The sequence below is a fragment of the Hyaloscypha bicolor genome, assembly GCF_002865645.1.
Source record: "Hyaloscypha bicolor E unplaced genomic scaffold K444scaffold_116, whole genome shotgun sequence".
Classification (NCBI taxonomy): domain Eukaryota; kingdom Fungi; phylum Ascomycota; class Leotiomycetes; order Helotiales; family Hyaloscyphaceae; genus Hyaloscypha; species Hyaloscypha bicolor.
In genome coordinates, this window is record NW_020194618.1 from 640,374 (window position 1) to 659,376 (window position 19,003).

The 19,003-nt window shown below is 43.7% G+C and overlaps 6 protein-coding genes across 6 annotated transcripts; 1 reads left to right on the top strand and 5 right to left on the bottom strand.

Annotated features, from left to right (window-relative positions):
* Positions 1-1,780: 1,780 nt before the first annotated feature.
* On the bottom strand, positions 1,781-2,699 carry K444DRAFT_615033 (thioredoxin-like protein). Its single transcript, XM_024880635.1, has 3 exons — positions 2,563-2,699; positions 2,368-2,515; positions 1,781-2,319 (listed from the first exon to the last, which is right to left on the bottom strand). Exons 1-3 carry the CDS (start codon positions 2,639-2,641, stop codon positions 1,899-1,901), a joined length of 648 nt encoding a protein of 215 aa, XP_024734528.1. The 5' UTR covers positions 2,642-2,699; the 3' UTR covers positions 1,781-1,898.
* A 106-nt stretch (positions 2,700-2,805) lies between these two features.
* Positions 2,806-4,340, top strand: K444DRAFT_565122 (DUF171-domain-containing protein). The gene is made up of 3 exons (XM_024877092.1): positions 2,806-2,842; positions 2,897-3,054; positions 3,104-4,340. Exons 1-3 carry the CDS (start codon positions 2,816-2,818, stop codon positions 4,032-4,034), a joined length of 1,116 nt encoding a protein of 371 aa, XP_024734529.1. The 5' UTR covers positions 2,806-2,815; the 3' UTR covers positions 4,035-4,340.
* Positions 4,341-6,169: 1,829 nt separating this feature from the next.
* K444DRAFT_691761 (kinase-like protein) lies at positions 6,170-7,167 on the bottom strand (the record flags this gene model as incomplete). Its single annotated transcript, XM_024887805.1, has 2 exons — positions 6,170-6,626; positions 6,683-7,167. 2 exons carry the CDS (start codon positions 7,165-7,167, stop codon positions 6,392-6,394), a joined length of 720 nt encoding a protein of 239 aa, XP_024734530.1. The 3' UTR covers positions 6,170-6,391.
* Positions 7,168-7,484: 317 nt separating this feature from the next.
* K444DRAFT_31459 (uncharacterized protein) lies at positions 7,485-8,443 on the bottom strand. The gene is made up of 2 exons (XM_024871828.1): positions 8,234-8,443; positions 7,485-8,170 (listed from the first exon to the last, which is right to left on the bottom strand). The coding sequence occupies exons 1-2, from the start codon at positions 8,262-8,264 to the stop codon at positions 7,548-7,550; spliced, it is 654 nt and encodes a 217-aa protein (XP_024734531.1). The 5' UTR covers positions 8,265-8,443; the 3' UTR covers positions 7,485-7,547.
* A 1-nt stretch (position 8,444) lies between these two features.
* Positions 8,445-9,270, bottom strand: K444DRAFT_31458 (uncharacterized protein). Its single transcript, XM_024871827.1, has 2 exons — positions 8,796-9,270; positions 8,445-8,709 (listed from the first exon to the last, which is right to left on the bottom strand). The coding sequence occupies exons 1-2, from the start codon at positions 9,097-9,099 to the stop codon at positions 8,495-8,497; spliced, it is 519 nt and encodes a 172-aa protein (XP_024734532.1). The 5' UTR covers positions 9,100-9,270; the 3' UTR covers positions 8,445-8,494.
* A 4,424-nt stretch (positions 9,271-13,694) lies between these two features.
* Positions 13,695-15,887, bottom strand: K444DRAFT_565124 (HET-domain-containing protein). Its single transcript, XM_024877093.1, has 2 exons — positions 13,848-15,887; positions 13,695-13,789 (listed from the first exon to the last, which is right to left on the bottom strand). Exon 1 carries the CDS (start codon positions 15,669-15,671, stop codon positions 13,986-13,988), a length of 1,686 nt encoding a protein of 561 aa, XP_024734533.1. The 5' UTR covers positions 15,672-15,887; the 3' UTR covers positions 13,695-13,789; positions 13,848-13,985.
* Between the last annotated feature and the right edge of the window lie 3,116 nt (positions 15,888-19,003).

Genomic DNA, 19,003 nt, shown 5'->3' on the forward strand with positions numbered 1-19,003 from the left:
ACCTCTACTCAACATAACGATATGTTAGACTCCGTCTTCGTATCGATCGATCTGCAGCAGTCGGCGAGAAACAAGGGGGTTGGTATTTATCTGGCACGCAATCTTCTTCCGAGAAGCCTTGGAGCAATGCCGCACAAGCACAGAAGGGCGATCGGTCTATCTAAAAATCGTTCTTGCCACGGAGGTCAACCTTCTTGACCCGTTGGACTTGCTCTCCACACTTGCATTCCACCATCTTTGACCACAAAATTTGGACCATGAAGAGAAATACCCGAGTACAGCAATTTCTCCCAGGCTTGACGCCTGTACCCTCTGAGCGTGTGCCAGTGGGGAATCAGCAGATTTGGTGGTGGTGGAATCAGAACAAACGTTGATGGTACTGCAGAGGCATCTCAGGCTGGATTTACTTCAAAATGCGTGTCCCCCGCAAAGCTGATGTGAGGCATAAACAATCTTATTTGCTGGACAATTCTATTTGACTCTTTTTGCCTGCTGGGGTTTAACTTTGGGATAGATGGACCTGCTACCAGCAACGCCTACTCAGAAATATCACTACCTCTGTTGTATTTTCGGCAGAGTGTCAAGATCCGCGAGATATCTCGAGCGTGAATCATGGCTAAAACGATACCAGGTGAGGTATGCAACTTCTGCGAGCAAAGCTGGCAAGATATATGTGACAACTCTGTCCTTTTGAAAATGAATGATAGGCACAATCGGGAGGCAAGAAATATGATGCAGAGATGACGCAAAGTATATTCCGTTGTGATCGTTGCGGTTGTATTGAGTTGGTGAGCTTCGGTCTGGACACCGACTAACGACTATACTCAACAAGTGTAAATAGAAATCTAGTGGTCTGTGACCGCTAATCAGACTCAAGTAACGATTCCGATCCTTGATCTCTGTTGGTATCAAGGGGAGAACGTAGGTTTTGTAGAAGGAGAGCTCATGGAGGCTGATCTCATCGAAAGAGTTTCGTGGATAAGGCATTATTGGTAGAGGTCAAGGACCGCGGCGCTGGGGAATGCGTTGCAGGCGTGAAGATTCACCGATCTCGGAAGCAGTAGATCTGTTTCCAAGTCTCCCGTTAGCATGTCGAACCCATAAATCAAGTTGTTAGAGCTTCTCGCCTATATTACAACATTGAGATGATAACAAAGAAGGAATGCCGTACCAAACTCCGCTGAACACAGACTGCACCTTTCCCATCTTGGAATCGAGCTGTAACCTGGGGCACAGAAAAAGAGGCAGTTCCTGAAAAGGGTTAGAACAGAGGCTCCGAAATGCCAGATACACCCAGAGCGGTTGCAGAACAAAAATTCGCACATCACACATTGTCGGCCCTTTATCGGTATTTTGGAGTACTGCGAGGATTCAAACCCGTCCAGGCCTTCGACTACAATCGGAGTTGCCTATGGGTGAAGCTTGTGAAGGTGGGGGTTTTGAGCTCGAGACTATGTGGACCGATGGTGCCTAGAGGTGGAGAGGTGATGCCCTGTCCGATCTCATGGATGACTGAAGCAGAGTTGATGAAATGAGGATGAAAGTTGATGAAGAAGAGAAGAGAGCGAGGTGTGGGAAGTTGGAGTTAAGTGGGTGCGGGGAGACCCACGAGCAAGGCGCAACGATGTATTGGAAAGTAGCAATATCTGAGAGGAATGACTGAGGTGTCTGCAACCTTCCGTCACAGAGAACACGCTCTGCACCTCTTCAGCTCTTGCGACGAAACAAAAAGCATGCATTGACATCCGTGAAAATGAGTCGTACTTCCTTTTTTGCTATTGCACGTCGTTGATAGCTTATTGGAATTTGCTTCAGGTATAAATTGCAAAATGTTGATTGTCGTGACGACGCCCGCCTGACGCCTAAACTCCTATTCCCGCTCACTTGGCTACAATCATCTAGTCGCCTCCAAGATCAGCAATTGTGCCCAGCTTCTTGCCAATCTGCGTCGCAGCCCCTGTTCTCTTTTCTCCCAGCTTTGTGCCACCATTGAAATTCTTCTCTCCTTCCCGATTAACATTGAACGGACTCTGCTCCGCAGCCCGGTACGCATCCAACGAAAACAGCGTCACAAAATACAATCCCAAGAACGCGATGATCCCATCAAAGTACTTCTTGAAAGTGTATGAGTAAGGTCGAGAAAGTCCTGTACCGCGTGCCGCGCTGCCCCCGAGTGTTCGTCCCACAGAGGAATAAACCGGCTTAGCCGGGCCTGCAAACTTGATTGCGGACTCGATGGAGGATGTGAGTTCGGAGACGTTCGCGCCACGGATGGTCTTGATAACAGAGCCAGAGCGGAAGATCAGGAATGTCGGCATGCTGTGCTTTTGTCAGCAGCGAAGATGGATCCAGAGGAACAGAGCTTACGCTGTAACGCCATACTGCTGTGCAATTGCTTGCTGATTATCGACATTAACCTTTGTGAATGTGACACGACCTGGCTTTGAGTATTTCGTGGATAGAGATTCGTATGTAGGAGCGATAGTCTTGCATGGTCCACACCAATCGGCGTAGACTGTGTATAGTCAGTTTGCACTACAGGAAGCCCGGACGTGAGCTTACAGTCTGTGATGACGACCGAGGACGAGCTCAGCAGCTTGCTGAACTCTGCAGAAGAGCCGATATTGACTGTGGGAGACATCGTGGATTCTTGTGGTTCAACGGGGCTGTTGGAAGCTGCTGGAGGTTAGTGAGCGACGTCGAGATTCTGATATCTGGTCTCTCTTATCACCGAAAAGCTTGGCGGCCGGCAGAATTCAAAGTTTCTTCCTACACCGCCTAAGAAATCGAAAGCATTACACATAATTTCACCACCATGGGCAGAGGAGAGACAAATGCAAAGGTGGGCTTTACCGACTTTGGAGAAACTTTATAGGATATAGCTAATGTATTGTAGAAGCGGAAACGCCAGTCTGAAGCCAAGGTTCTTCCCAATGGCAAGTCCTCGAGTAACCCCGCAGAGCTCGACACGACCAAGCCAACTGCGGTCTTTAAGCCCACCAAAGGTAGAGAATGGACGGTGAGCGTTGCTCTACCTGGCAGTGTAATTGCCAAGTCAGTATTCTACATCCTCTCAATCGCATCTCTGCTAACTCATCTGCAGCGCACAATCCCATGAACTAAGAACCTCCCTCTGCGGTCACATAGCCCGCGCCCTCTCCGTCTTCTGTGTCGACGAAATTGTAGTCTTCTCAGACGGCCACACCCAAAAGAAGCATCATAATCACATCCAATCCCATGCCCACCAACCAGATTCCTCACAGGATGTATACACAGGCACCTCCGACCCTGACCACTTCCTCATCCACCTGCTAAGCTACCTCGAAACGCCGCCACATCTACGAAGACTCCTTTTCCCTATGCACGCGAACCTACGAACGGCGGGCACATTACCGAGTTTAGATTTACCACACCATTTGAAGCCGGATGAGTGGTGTGTGTATCGAGAAGGAGTTACATTACCAGGAGCAGATGAACATGGCACGTTTGTGGAGGCGGGGCTGAGGATCCCGGTCACGGTTGAGGAACAAATACCAGAGAATACGAGAGTGACGTTGAAGTTCAGACCGGGTGCAGAAGAGGCACATAAGGGCGCCAATAACGATGTGATTCCTGCGGATCCAGTCAGCCCTGACGAGCCGAGAGAAGAGAGTGGGTATTATTGGGGATTTAATGTGAGGAAAGCAGGGAGTTTGAGTGATGTATTCACGGAGTGTGTGTACGGGGGTGGATATGATGTTACGATCGGGACGTCCGAAAGAGGAGTACCTCTGGAGACAATATATGAGGAGAAGGAAGGACGAATACCGGGCAAGTTCAAGCACTTGCTCATTGTATTTGGAGGTGTTGCTGGATTGGAAGTGGCAGTCAAAAATGATGAGGAATTGAAAAAACTCGGGGTTGTGGAGGCGAAGGATGTGTTCGATAAGTGGATCGATGTTTGTCCTGGACAGGGGAGCAGAACTATCAGGACCGAGGAGGCTGTGTGGATTGGCTTGATGGGGCTGAGAAGACTAATAGTCAACAATGAGTGAATCACTTCGCGAGAAGCTGTGTGACGATTCATGAACTCGAGGAAGACATGCAAGCGGGGTTATTTACACCCGGATGTGACCCTACGTCTTACACTTTGTCAGTGAGCCGGGATATTTGGGCAAACTCATCGATCTGAACGTCCATCTACTCTGTCTAATCCACATACCTTCTCTAAAACCCAACAATTTCAAGAATTGTCTGTCCAGCAGGCACTCGTAAATTCGTTTTAAAAGCGTCTAACCAGCAGAACTTCCATGCCTGCCTCAAACACTTCTATTGAAAGTCGGGGTTAAAGCAGACCTGAGCATTCATTTCCCGTTCGAATTGTTGCCAGTCAGCTTCGGTAAATTGTCCTGGGTGAATGTCGCAGTATCCCATGTTCTGGTAGAACGCTGGGTTAGCATTCATATTCTTGGCGAAGTTCCACAGCTAGCGTCTAGTCGGTGTCCGACCATATCTCTGTGTAAAAGGTCCGATGTAGTCATTCCAAGAGAAGGCTCTTCTTCTTCCAGCCATCTGTTGGGCACGCATTCTATCGTCGTTGAGGTTTTCCAGCGTGACGTACTCACTGAGGGAAAAGGGGCGCGCCATTTTGGAAGGTGATGTTTGATATTTGGAGTTGCTCTGTTGTGCTCTGGATGCTTGGATTTCTTCGGTAACTTTTGGATTTGGAGTTCTAAGATTGAAGCAAGAAGGACCAGGAGGAGAAATGTCGAGGAATTTTGTAGACAGGTCTATACTTCGAGAGCATTCGCCATTCTTATTCATCTCAGTGGCAGAAATAGCAGTGATTTGAACATAAACATTTTAAATTGGAGAGCGAGGACGACGAATGTGTGTTCTTAATGAAAGTAGATCATTCAATCGTACTCGGCTTCATACTAAGCTCATGTCAGTATTCCGGGCCTGGTTAACACTCGTATGATTTGATCATCAGCAGAATTTACACTACTTATGACCGGTTATGATACACAGAAGCAATACATAATCTTACGTATTGGAATATTATCTCTCATCTCTAAATCTATCTCTCCAAAGGCTTAGCGATTCACCAGGACTATTTGTCCAGCGGATATCTCAAACCAATTCCAAAAACACAACGATCACGAGTAACTCTGACTAGCAGACTACAAGCACGTAAGTTGCAGTCACCAGCAACTATTCATCGTACACTGCTACCAGTCCGCCTCCGTGAAGAGTCCCGGAATGCTGCAATCTTCCTATTGTAATAGAAGGTTGGAACCCTATTCATCAGTTTCACGAAACTGGTCGATTTGGTTTTTGGTTAGTCCACATTGATAGCTAGATTCAAAACGGTCCACATAATTCATCCAAAAGGTGTTTTGTCCATAGGGGTGCCGTTAACATTTCCCTTCTTTTGGAGTTGTATAGGGCGTCCATCGCGGTGTACTCATCGAAAGTTAACGGCCACCTCGGCATGTTGAATGAATGTAGTTTTTTCCTAGATGCTATTATGAAAAATCCTTTGGGTGTATCATCTCTGTCTTGGTTGAAAGCTCGGAAGGGTGTTGTTGGTTTGAAGAAAGGAAGCAAGAGAGCGGTAATATTCTGGGGATTTACAGACTGCACGGAGCCTGGATATGCTGGTGTTACGTTCGTTGTTCACACTCCGTAGATCAAGAGAGGGGCCGGCCAACGATCCAAATACTTAACTAGATCAGAGGTCAACGCTTTTCAACTGAATACTGACCCCGGCAAAAGATTATTCATTTGTTTCCGCCTCCGGATATACAGGCGACCTATCTTGCTTATTTCCAGTGAAATACGCCAAACACTTCAAAAGATTTGAAGAGCGACTGAATTTAGAATCAAAATAAGCCATGGTAGAGAGTCTAATGCACATATTTATATCAGTTATTTCGATCTCCGAATAAACTGTTTATTTAGTGTAAGGGGTTGTAATTGGAAGTGTTTGTTGCGCTTTGAGTGAAAGAATAAGCGAGCATTATGATTGTCACAGGTGGGCAAAACAAAGGACTGTAAAGCGGCTGGTCGTTAGTTGGTACTTCTCGAGGTGTGAAAGAGATTATTTACTTGACTTATATGTTTAACAGTTCCACGGTAATGTGGAGTCTCGGGAATGTATAAAAGTTTATCCATTTCATACCCTGGGGGAAGCTGAAAAGGGGTACAACTCGCTTAGTGAAATCTAGAGTTACATTGCCCAGCAAAAGAACTCCCAAAAGACATGCATCGCTCCAGGCGATTTTATAGCATAACCGCCTCAGCTTCCGGTATTTTGTTTCCTCTCTTTCCAGTACTCAAGTCACCAAGATATTCACCTCATCCTAGCATTCCGCCCAATCTAGCACCGAATTTGTTCACCACCACGTCTCTACTCTCGCACTGAAGTCAAAGGCATGCGGCTTTGACGCGTTGGAAGCAAAGCCATGGTGGTACCCCGCCGAGCAGCATACCTCGCCTGCTTTACCATAGCCGGCTTCAACCACTTTCTATTGCAGAATCGACCACATCGATGTCGGTGGAAGAACGAATTGATTCCATCAGGACCCAAGTCTGCCGGGCCGCAGGTCTTGGTCCGTGACATGATTGCTGGGTCAGTGAGGATACTGTACACATTTGAAGTTAGCCGGATTGGATCCAATATATGAAGGAGGGAACTTGCTATCCGTCGCGATAGGAGCCGCCTTGAAGATCGCACAGCAGGAATTTTTGGTTAGAATCATGGTATGAGAAGTGACTGAGTGCTTGCATTGCCTCGCTCCATGCATCGCCAGTCCGTGGTGCCCATCCCGTGTTGCTGTTGAATTTCTCAAAGTTCTCGATCATCGGTTCAACAAGGATGTTTTCTCCAGTCTCATCGTACACCCAGACCTCTGGGATATTCAGCAGAATTCGGGCCCGGATCACTCCTGCGGCAGCAAAAGCGTCAATGATCGCTTGCGAGTGTCGGATGATCTCGAGTTCCTCTTCGAAATAATGTGATTGGAATACGGATCCGGACTTGAACTCCTTGGCAACGCATAGCTCCCCCTTCCGAGCACCATCGGTGTAATCTCCTTGCCATACATTCTTGAAGGTGCCCGAGGCAAAGATCTTGTTGGTGTCGATTGCGACTTTGGTGGCATTATTGGTTCTTGAGAACGACATCTTGCTAATGGCTATGTCTTGATGGTATTGCTGAATTTGCGGTGGTATTTTTTTTGACCCGAGGTTGAAGTTGATGTAAAAGTTGATCTTCGCGAGAGGTTGTTGGAGTTTCACTAGGAGTTTCGCTGCTCTTCGCTTTTCAATACCTCCATGAGCTGAGCGGTAAAGGCCTGTGAAATTACAGCTCTCAATCATGCGAGATAATCTGGTGAATAGAAACCTTGGGTTGCATCACCAAGGCGCTTCCTTAATCTCACATTGGGAACTGAATCCTAAGTGTAGTAGAATTTGTTTTTAGAAAGGAGAGCACGAGCTGCTACGGAATACTTGGTACTCGTAAGAGATCTCTGAGGCACCTTACATTCCATTACTCCTCTAGTTCACGGGCCCTTGGTTCCTGATTGTGCCTGTCGAGAACTGGTCCATATCTGACCCTTGATCCATGACCTATACCGAAGAGCGCGAAGCTCATGATGTATCTTAACTTCAATCGCGTCGCCAGCTTCGAGACTCTTTAAGCCCTTTTCCAAAGAATCAATTTCCGCGGAGGTTGGGTTCGGCAGTAAAGTCAGCATTCTTGCCCAGTTCTCTGTGAGAGCACCTTCAGAGGTATAGGCCTGGTCAACGAAATCGCTCCAGAGTAGGACTGATTCGAGCGCTACGATTTCAGATACATCAAACCATTCTTTATGCTCCTGCTCAACTGCCTCGCGGGTAGCTTCATGTTCATGATACTGGCAGATCATTCTGGCTCGGAAATTCTCCAGCTCTAAATGGACAAGCTTGGCCACTCTGTCGGGGTGCTTGACATGCACGGAACCAACTTCAACTTGATCAAAATATGCGAGTTGGCATCCAGTTTGAATCTGTTTTTGGCGGAGGTTGACATCTGTGGCTTTCCCAATTTTCACTAGCTTTCTAGCGGGTGACTTGAAAATGTACACATAGCCCCCTTGTGGAATCGGCGAAGTCATCTCTTTGATCAAGTTGCTGTCAATGACATCTGGAGAATGATTAGTCTGGATCGGTGGCTTGGCAGCTTTCTCGAACAGTGACGGAGTCATACTCATTCCGGGTCGTGCATTTTGAGCACCCATTTGATCTTCAAGTGGAATCGCTTCTTCGATTACTGCTTTCGATATTGAAGAGGTATTGGCCTCTGGCTGAGGAGGCGAATCGTTTGTTAGCCCTAAGCCCGCCAAACCCTGTGACACAATAGACGAAGGATCTGTAAAGTTCAAATCGGGAACTGTGCTTGTGCCATCTTCTAAATCAATGCTTATACTGGGTGGCTCAGAGGCTGGAACTGGTGCTGGAACTGGCACACCTATCTCTGGGGGGCCATTAGTAAGTAGTACATGATTTCGATTTTGGCGACTCCAAGTTCAATTGATGCGTAGGATTTCATACCCACGAGAACTGAATTTTCCGGTGGATTGATACTTGCATGATCAGTCTCGGAGTCCGACGGACGGGGTTTGTTTTGATCCATAGGTATTTGCTGCTGATCCGTGGTCTGAAGGCTATTCTCTTGGTTGTGGTCTGCTTCAACATTAACAGGATGCTAAAATCAGGTCAAAATGTGATGGCAGTGAAAAGTCTGACCAAGGTCTTTCCGCAAAACTGACCTTTGTGGAAATTGGAGGATAAACTACCTTTTGTGTGACTGTTAGGTGCAGAAGCTGATCTTTCTTGATTGCCTGCTATAGCTTTGGGTGAAATGGGAACCTCCGATAGAGAGTGCTCTTCATTCTCGGTGGCAATGGCTGATTCGTAGTCGATGACTATGTTCTCGAATTGCTTTTTATCTTTCTTCGAACCATAGCTATATAACCAGTCAAGAAACAATGCATTGTAATAGACAGTCTTCTCCCAGTGGGTGGAGCAGAGCAACAAAGGCATCAGTTTGATGGGAGTCTGGATGTCGGCCATGTCTAACTGGTCCAAATTGGCAAGGAACTCCGAGTCAAACAAGGTAATTTCTTTGGGGCATTTTCCTAGGGAATTAAAAGCGGCGCAAGTGACGAAGCCAGTCTGTGAAGCCTTCAAGTTCTCGAACGCTTCATTGAATGATATGACCCGTCGCCTTGATCGTGGTTTGTGGGCATCGTGCCTCAGGGCTGATTTCACGCTATTCTTGAAAGCTGAGAAGGTCGGCATTGGAGACGTATATTATTGTGTAAAGTATTTCAATAAGGACAGTAGGCATCAAAAGTGAGGTGGGCTTTAAGTAGATGGGGGGTCCTTGTTGAAGATTGGACCGTTCGCTGGGCCAGTTTCAAATTGAGTGGGGCTGATTTCGCAATATTACGACCAGAGGCATGCGGAAGCCATTGTGTTTGAAAACATATGTATGATACATTGGCAATTGGCAGCCGTACGGCCACATGCTACGGCCTATGTGTTTCATGTAATCCGACGATGAGAATGCGGCGGTTGCGGCAGTCGTAGAAATCCTCCCCGAGGATTGCTCCTTCCTCATATGGGACGGCAAGCGACTGAATTCTCGCCTTGACGTCTCGCCTATCGAAACTGTACGTCGTACAAAGGGGTCCCTCGTCAGGGGGCGAAATGTCACCGGAGTGTTGGATGCACGTCAGGTTTCAGATCAGATAAGCTTAATTCTGCCGCATTGTCTTACGCTATCGATAGAAAGGGTTCACCTACTAATCGTTCGGCGTTTCCCACCTACAATTCGCCGAGCACGCCTTGTAGGTGAGGAGAGCGATACGCAAACGAACAGCGATACGCAAATCTGAGATTTTGGTAGGAATCTCTCCTTTTCTCCCTTTGAATTCTCACAACGCAGCGTAATAAAATAGTGTCTAAGTATTGGGAATTGATTCCAAGGTGTAGGTCCTTCAGCTTAGTAAATTTTAAGACTAAAAAATTAAGGCGTTGTTGTGATGCAAATCTGCCCAATTTGCCCATACAAATTTTGGTGCTATTTGCATATCGCTGTTCGTTGCGTATCGCTATCCCTCACCTACAAGGCGTGCTCGGCAAATTGTAGGTGGGAAACGCCGAACGATTAGCCGCCCAAACCCACGTTTCAACAAGCAAATGAAAGATTTTTCTCTTGCCGTTTATAATATTAATAATTAAATAAATTTTATAATCATCAAGTTCTCATCTGCTAATAGTATATCTGTCACGGGCCAGGCCTTTAATGCAAAGAAGACTGGTGGTTCTTGGTACAAGGAGAATTTATTGAAGAGAGAAGCTAAAAGCGAGCCCTGATTTCCTGGGAAATAAAGGGGTGCGATTACATAAGGGTGAGCTAGCGCAGGTACCGTGTGCCAAGCATAAAAGCCGGGTCTTGACCCGCTACAATATCTTTTAATTATAGGAATTGTTATGGTTGCACGCTCTATATCTGTCGCGTGTTCTATACACGTGATGTCCTAGGCTGGTTCGCGTTGTTGAACTAGCTAAAGCAATATAGCTAGGGTCACGTGCTTGCAATGTAAACCAAGTAAAACGTACTGAATTGACTGCTGTTCTACAGTGGTAAGTAGCCCGTATATATAGCCCTGAACCCCCTAAGTCACATGCACTAAACCCCTAAACCAGAGAGCCTTATACTGAACCATTCAACCTCAGCTGAACCGATTTACCCTCACAGGGCATATTATGCCCTGAGTTAACCTTACAGGGCATAATATACTCAGTAATAAGCCTATGGCTTAAGCCCCATTAGTGCACAGCCCCTAAGGCTCTGTTCCAGGGCTTACTAAGCCTATTAGGGGCTTCAGGCCCCTAATTTCAACACGCGTACTAACCTGTCGTTCGCACACCTGTATATACTTCTCTCCTTACGAGCCTACACCCCATAAGTCTGTGGATTACAGGCATTTAAGCGAGGCTTTCTAGGCCTCGCGAAAACAAAGTTAGTCACTTTACGTGAAATTAATTAAATAACGACACATTCCTTTTCCTTTAAACTAAATGTATTTAGTAAGAAAGAAGCTAAATAATACTATTACTATTTCATTTAAATATTTATCGCATTGCGCAAAAATTTCGATTATTCCTTTAGTGGTTATTTATTAGCGAAATGCCCTATAATCCACAGACTTATGGGGTGTAGGCTCGTTAGTTTAGTATTCTCGAAATAAGAGCCACTCTACCCCTGTTACATGGCAACTGCGTGCTAGTAGTCACGTGCAGGCTCACGTGACTACATTCCTGTATTTAAGCTTTGGCCACTCGTGCCACACCTCTCTTTCCTGATCATCGATCTATATATTATTATTACAATACAACAACAACGTTTTATTGTAACAACCCCGCTTTCCAAGCCCAGAGCTAGGCCTCGCGACAGGATTACTTATAAAAAGACTTCTTTTAATTATTTAAGCTGTTTTTTTTGTTGAGGAAATCTTATGTTTTATAATTACTATTTCTTTTAATTAGTTCAACTCACGCGATATATTGAGATAGTTCATTTATTCGCGTACCGTAACGCAGATAAAACACAGAACCCAGGAATATAAGTAAGGCTGGCATATAGGTTGTTAAACCAAGACTAACCCCTACTCCTTTACATCTCCAAGAAGCCAAGGGTCTTCTAATAGCTCAGAAGGCGACGCTCTCGATTCTGGCGTCTACCGGACCATTTTGCGGACGAAGGGGAGAAAGCCTTTTTTATTAGAAACCTCGAGATTACTCTGGGAATTTTCCCAAGATACTAATAGGATAGGATTCAGATACTTCTAGTTGCCTGTTATATATATATTAAGTTAGCAGATATATATATTTAGAATCAAGTACTTACCTCTATTATTAAAGTAGACAGAGCTATACTCGCTTTACTAGAGAAACTCGAAGGGAGGAGGTCCCAAAAGACTAACTATACTAGTAAGGTGGAAGCGGTTCTTATACTTCTTAGTCTCGGGGTTAAGCCTATTAAATATATATCTGTTTTCAAATATGTCCCAGACCTAGAAGCTCTTATTACTTTCGTACTATTAACTATATTCAGAAAATCTCTTACCGTAACTCCCGCATTCTATATATCTATAGTATAGCCCCAGGATATCTCTAGAATAATTTTGGGAGCCCGGTAAGAATCCGGCTAAATATTATAGTAGTACTCGACCTGTCTATTCCGAGCAAGGGAGAAGTTATATAGGATCGGGCGGTCAAATCTTATTAGAATACCGAAGTTTGCATTTTTATAGAGATTATATCTATTAATACTTTTATAGAGGCTCGATACCGTAATGTCTTTTATATCTAGCTATTCTATGATAGATAAATTAACTAAACCTAGTAAGATATTTTCTTCTTTTATATCTAGTACTCTATTAATGTTTTCTAATATATAATGAGAGGAGCGACCTGATCTGTATAAATAATATAGTACTCGCTATACAAGAGATTTAGTACGAGCAGCGAATAGAACAAAATTTGCTTGAGTATTGCCTCGGGCAGTTTACGATCTGGGCGAGTATACCGGAGGCTCAATATGTCGTTGGAAAGGACCTCGTGAACTAAATACTAGTGGGGATCCCCTGCTCTGCTCGTAACAAAGAAGGAATCCTGAATGGTGCGGATATATATCTTGCCAGGATGGTCGGGGTCCCCTGCGGACAGAATGGACAGAATGGACAGGATGGGTGCTTGGAAGTAGGGGTGCTTCACCAAGCCAGACAGAGGTTTTATTGGGAGCTATACTTTACCAATCAGACAGACAGACAGAGGGCTGCAGGTTTCGCAATACTAATACCCGCTACTGAGGATATAAGGAGCTTTAGATAATGTGACGGCAGGAACAAAGCAATGGAACGAGGCTCAAAGATCTATAATTCCAATGTCTTAAGGATCTAAAGCTAAGGGGAAAAGAAGTGAGGTGCGGCAGTGGATAAGTAGATATGGCCAAGACCACTGAAACGCCGAGCTTGGTTTGAACCATAGCTTTGAACCTTAGCTAAAACCAACCCGTAGCACCCATATACGAAGACAACGGCATAAAGTATCGGGAATACAGGGCATTTTGACCCTCAGCGCTCTACAGGGTGTGAATTTAGGGCAGAAGCTCGCTACAAGCCCCTATAACTCTAGGTAGTGCTCCCTAAATCTACGTAAAGATACACTATAAGATATTCGAATGGGGTAAGTAGATCTTCTAGGGTTATAGCGCTGTTGGTAGAGCAACCACAGCGCTCGGACGCTAAACAAGCAACTATTATAGGCCCCTTTAGCGAAGGCTCCCTTGTAAGTACAGGGAAGAAGCCCTGAAAAGGTGTGGTAGCCCTTATCGAAGGCGTAAATGTGCTTTTAGGGGAAGGGCCTGGAAATATAGGGCCTTGTAGCGAGTTTGCTACCTTGATCTGTACGCTGGAGAGCCTGAAAGTCTCCCAATGCCCTGTATTCCCGATACTTTATGCCGTTGTCTTCGTAACACCAGCCGTCACAACTACTCTTGAGTAACTCTAGAGTAGTACTCTACTCTACTCTACTCAAGACTATACTGGAGTAGCTTGAGTAGCTTGAGTAGTTTTTTTCCTACACTGAGAAAGTTTGCACTTTGGAAAATAGCCATTGATTTATACATTAAGTAACATCCTCCATTAGTTACGTTTTCGACGTCCGCCGTCATTCTTGGAGTTACTTCCTACTGTTACGTTGTTATTATCATTTCGAATATTCCTATCGTAGATCGGACGACCACCTACTTACGTATACATTTTATCAACTTCACGCACTCCAGGAGGTCTCCCGGTAGACCCATTCCACGTGTCATAATTTCTCGATTCTCCAGCTTCACCCCATTTACCGCGGAACTGGAGCGGCTGAGATGAACCGCTAATCTCCTAGTTCCAGCGTAAGGATAAGTCGTTGCCCGCTGAGCCAAAAGAGTTATCCTGTGCTTTCCTGTGGCGGGGCCGTTGAACTGATTCTTGTTCCGCTCGCGTGAGTGTCTCAACTTCGAAGTTAACAGAATAGATTTCAAGGTCTGATAAAGAAGAGACAAGTCCGTTAATAGATGCTGATATTGTAAACCTTGCTCCATCTGCGGAGACTCCAACCGTATTAGTAAAATTGAGAATTCTTGGTGCGTCGGCTTTAACATCATCCCATGTCACATCATAACCCAATCTCTGGTACTGGAAAAGCCAAGATAATTCTCGATCGTATTCCGCAGCGTTGAAGATTCGACAAATTATAACATTATCCGGGTCAAAATCGATACACACCACCACGTCGATCTTCGAATCCTCCCAAGTTACAGCACACAAGGCGGCCAAGACAAGGCTGTGGTCATCAAGCGGGAGGAAGAATAACCGATCCGTTTCGTCCCAGTGACTTTCGGGAATTATTGCCAGGATTTGCAAGTTGTCTTGCCGGGGAAACTGGCACCTCCAAGCAGACAAGGTTTGAAAGTCCTGAGAATTAAAAATGGTCGTCTGTATGTAGAAGCTATGCAATTGAACATGCAAAACAGATCCAGGAATGGCGCATAAGCTTCCATTTCGAATGAAAAGATTTGGTCCAATTTTTCGAAGTTGCATAGTGATCTCTTCCATAGTGTCTAATCCCAGCTTCCGAACGTTCCGACGTCCTACCGGAATGATATAGCTCGCGATTTTGGATCCGTTGTTTTCGGGTATGAAGTAATTTAGGAACTTGAAATTGTCAAATCTCAGTCCTTTATTCGTTATAGCAAACACCGGATCTATTTTTGCTCGATCTAGTCGCAGAATATCATTGCACTCGGCAAACGCAGCAGGTGACAATGCAAATAGGCTGACTGGAGACCTTTCCTCTTGCTTCTGGTCCCAGGCAAAAACAGTGAGATCATTGCTATGCCTGATAATTTCTTCTTGTAGTCGATGAAACGCTTTTAATTCTTCGCCATAAATCATAGGCATGGTCACGTCGAAGATACCTAATAAGCAGTAGGCAAGATCTTCAGTGCGTGTCGTCTTACGATGTGCAGCCCATGACATCCTGATAGCGACTGAATAGGCTTTTGGCTGCTTACGACCTAGTAAGACATCCTCGTTGATATTGGTGATTGATGAGATTGTACGGGAGAAATCCTTCTTAGTCCCTAGGAAGCTCCATCTTTGATCATAGAAGCGAAGTCGCGTTGGTGCGATTAGCTCTTGAAGTGTCCATCCTCGAGTGAACCAACGGCAGGCGGCCAATCCATCTTCAGCTGAGGCCCCTGACCGGAAGTCGGAGAGGAAGGCATAGCATTCTTCAGCATTCTTGTACCACCGAAACATAGAATTAATGCTTTCCGTCAGTTCCGCACTACTAGATTTGTCGATGCAACAGGTGTCAATCCACGCATACCGGAGTCCGTGCCGCCGTGCTTTAAGGCAGGTCTCTTTAATCTTGAGATATCCCTTCTTAGATACCGCAGAAGGTTGGGCCAGCTCCTGGAAAGTGACCTCCTCGTCCTCCCATGTGTGGGAGAGAATGGCATAGCTCGGGGTATTAGAGCCGACGAAATATTCAAGCTGAAGGGTACTGGAATTGACAAGCCACATTGTGAGAGTGTTCCTTCTTCGAAATGTTGTTGTGTAGCTTAGACTGCTTAACAGCAGGGCGATAGCCTCGTGTCTCGCTGCCCGATAACAGTTGGATAGCTTGCCCTCGGGTTAGGAGACCGACAATGACTTGGGCGCTGATGTATCAAAAGGAAGGTTGAGGAGCTCAGATGTCTGGATCTAGATCTGTGGGGCGAATTGAAGGTTTGGAGGTGGATGGGTTCTTTGCAGGAGCAGATGGGGATCTTAACGTGCGAAAACAAGATCTGTACTGTAGAATGTTGCGCCTCCATTACGGTTGACCCTAGCGACCAAAAGGCTCAATGGCTTTTTCCGCGAAATCGAATTTTTGGAAAATCGCATTTTTGACCTACCACGTACTACTTACTTTAATTATTCCACTTTTAACGTATTATATATATTACGCAGTATAAAAAATGCCTCCAAAGATTAATCTTGAGCCTTATAAAGATAAGATTCTTAGTTAGATCTCTAAGAAGCATATAATCCCGGAGATTTTAAGTAAAATAATAGGGATTCTACAGGTTAAATATAGCCTAAATATACTCAAATATACTCTTTAGGAGTAGGGTATATTATATAATAGGAAGAATAGGTCTCCTGAGGTTAAGAGGATCAAATTATATATCTCTAAGTTATTTACAGGCAATTATAATAATAATATAATTTTCCAAGTATTCTTAGTTAAGGGAATATCCCTCTACTACTAATAGCTCGTGCGATATAGGCTAGATCTTGGCCTTATTCAGAGAATAATAATAGAAGAGAGGGATTAGAAGTACTAATAGCTTATAGGTATTATATAAGAGGAGCTAGATTATAGGGGAATTAAAGGCTATAGAGCAGGCTTAATTAAGATATACTTCCGTTAAATGAGGGTTATTACTTTTTATAAATTAATCTATAATATTATTAAGGGCCTAGATAATAAAGGCTATAAGTATTATATAAATAATATATAGTATAAGAAGCAAGAAATAGTAATTAAAGGCCCGGATTAGAAGTAATCTCTTAATTAGTATAATAAGCTAGCTTTATAGGGCTTCCAAATCTATACTACTATTAATATTATCTAGTACTATATAGGCGTTTCTAATTATATGGCATATAGTATACTTAGCTAGTTTCTTTAAGTATTTAGAAAGCTTAGCTATTATTCCCAAGTAATTTCCTCTAATAAAGAAGAAGAGATTTCTTTTATTACTAAAGTCTAATATACTCTCTCTTATATAATAATACTAATTCTTTCTTTTAAGAAGGTTTATTGCTTTAGGACTAATATAAAGAATTAAGAATTAAGTCTTAGTAAAATTAACTTGAGAAATTCCGGCTATATTACTAGTATATTTATATTTATACCTATTTATATAATTCTTTTACTTGAACTAATCTAGTATAGAACTTTTTTTAAGCCCTTATAATAGCTGGGAATTTTAATAGTACTCTTATAGACCAAATTACTCTATTAGCTATTTATATACCTATTATATAATATACTATAGTATTATATATAGATATATAGAATTACTACCGGATTCGGAAAGATCTAAAGAGAAAATACTATATAATAGGTATTTCTATATTTCTCTATAAGTATATAGCTATTAAATAATATAGGCTTCTAGTAAATAAGGGGCTTTTAGCTAAATTAGAATAAGATTATATTAATTAGGGTAAGTTATTTCTATAATCTCTTTCTTTTCCTAATTTGGGTAATAGCTTATAATATAGCTTAATTTAGGGGCTCGTATAATTCTTATTTAAGTAAATAAACCGAGCCCTAATATCTTTTTATTACTAGTTTCCCTTTTTAGCTCTAGGGCCTCTTAGTTAGCTAGACTATAAATTTATCTTTATATACTAAGATTATTAGCTATAGATATTAATAAATACTTGCTATATAATACTTTAATATAATATAAATTATAGCTTATAGATATTAGAATTAATTCTTTAAGCCTTATCTGATGCGCTGCGGCCAGATGGGAATTGGTCCGTATACCCCGATTTTCGCTTAATTCTAGCCAATCAGAGGGCTGAATTTCCCCCTAATATTGCTTCATTCTATCTTTATCTATGGAATACATTAAAACAACCACGATTCCTATATAAATGAACGTTACACTCCTTATAGCTATAGAAGGACTGGTATATCAAGCTCTCTCTGCCCTAATTCGATGCAATTTGAGCTAGTACAACCCGTTTTTTCGGCCGGTCCCCATATCTTAGCCCCTTACAATACACACACAAGCCCTTTTTACTAAGCTTTACCTGCATATATAATTCCTTAGATACTTCCTCTGCTCCCTGGCTAATATGTAATATTCTTCTCTTTGGACAGATCTTACTGTCTCTCCCTTTAGCTAGTAAAGCACTAACTAGCTGTCTCCTGAAATCCTACTGGCTTCTAAAGCTTATTTCCCTAGGTTTAGGGACATCGCTACATAAAGCTAGTAAATAGCAATTAATTAGAACCGTACGGAGTAGCCAGTACTCAAGTGCTTGGTGCCCTCCTCGCTCCACGTGCCGTAAACCAGCGTTCTGGGCAGTCAGGTAATCAAACTCATCAACTGCTCCCATATAATAATTATATCTGTCCGCAATTACAGGAATTGAAAGCACCTTTATAGCCTGGCTACCAAAGGGTACTCGTATAATCTTTGCTTTAGAAGAAGTCTCCTTAGGCCTCTTCCTTAGCCGTAAAATACGCTTGTCACCTGATATAAAGGAAGACATTATTAAAATAAAAGCCTGATCTTTCCATCCAACATAATATATTTCTCCATTAGACGTATACCTAGAATAGGTCTCTCCCCAGGAGATTATATCTTTTTTGTCCGATTTCTGAAGGTTAAGAAGCTCCTTAATAACTCCACCAGTTGTTCTGCATATCCCTGTACTTGCAACTCCCTGGGAGCGGGCATATTGAACGAAGCGGGTAGAAACAAAGAGATTATCGAGATAAACGTAATATCCAGAACCCTCAGGAGGCTCAGGTAGCCTTTTAATTAAGTATAGGACTACTGCTTGTATCTTATTTCCCCCATTTCCAGCCTTAATCGTCCCACCAAGCTCTCTTGGAGTGCGGACTCCCAAGGGCCCATTTTTTTGTCCAGAAATATGCCAATTCCATACGAGCAAGAACCCCCTCTGAGCTGCCCCCCAGATCTTATATCCGGTAGGTGTGGGCTTGTTTGGAACAGTAGTTATCTCTTTTGATCACCCTTCAAATCGTACGATTATCTTGTCCACTGCCAAGTCCCGTCCAGGCTTCCAAACCCTTAAATTAACCGCTTGAATATGTGAACTTA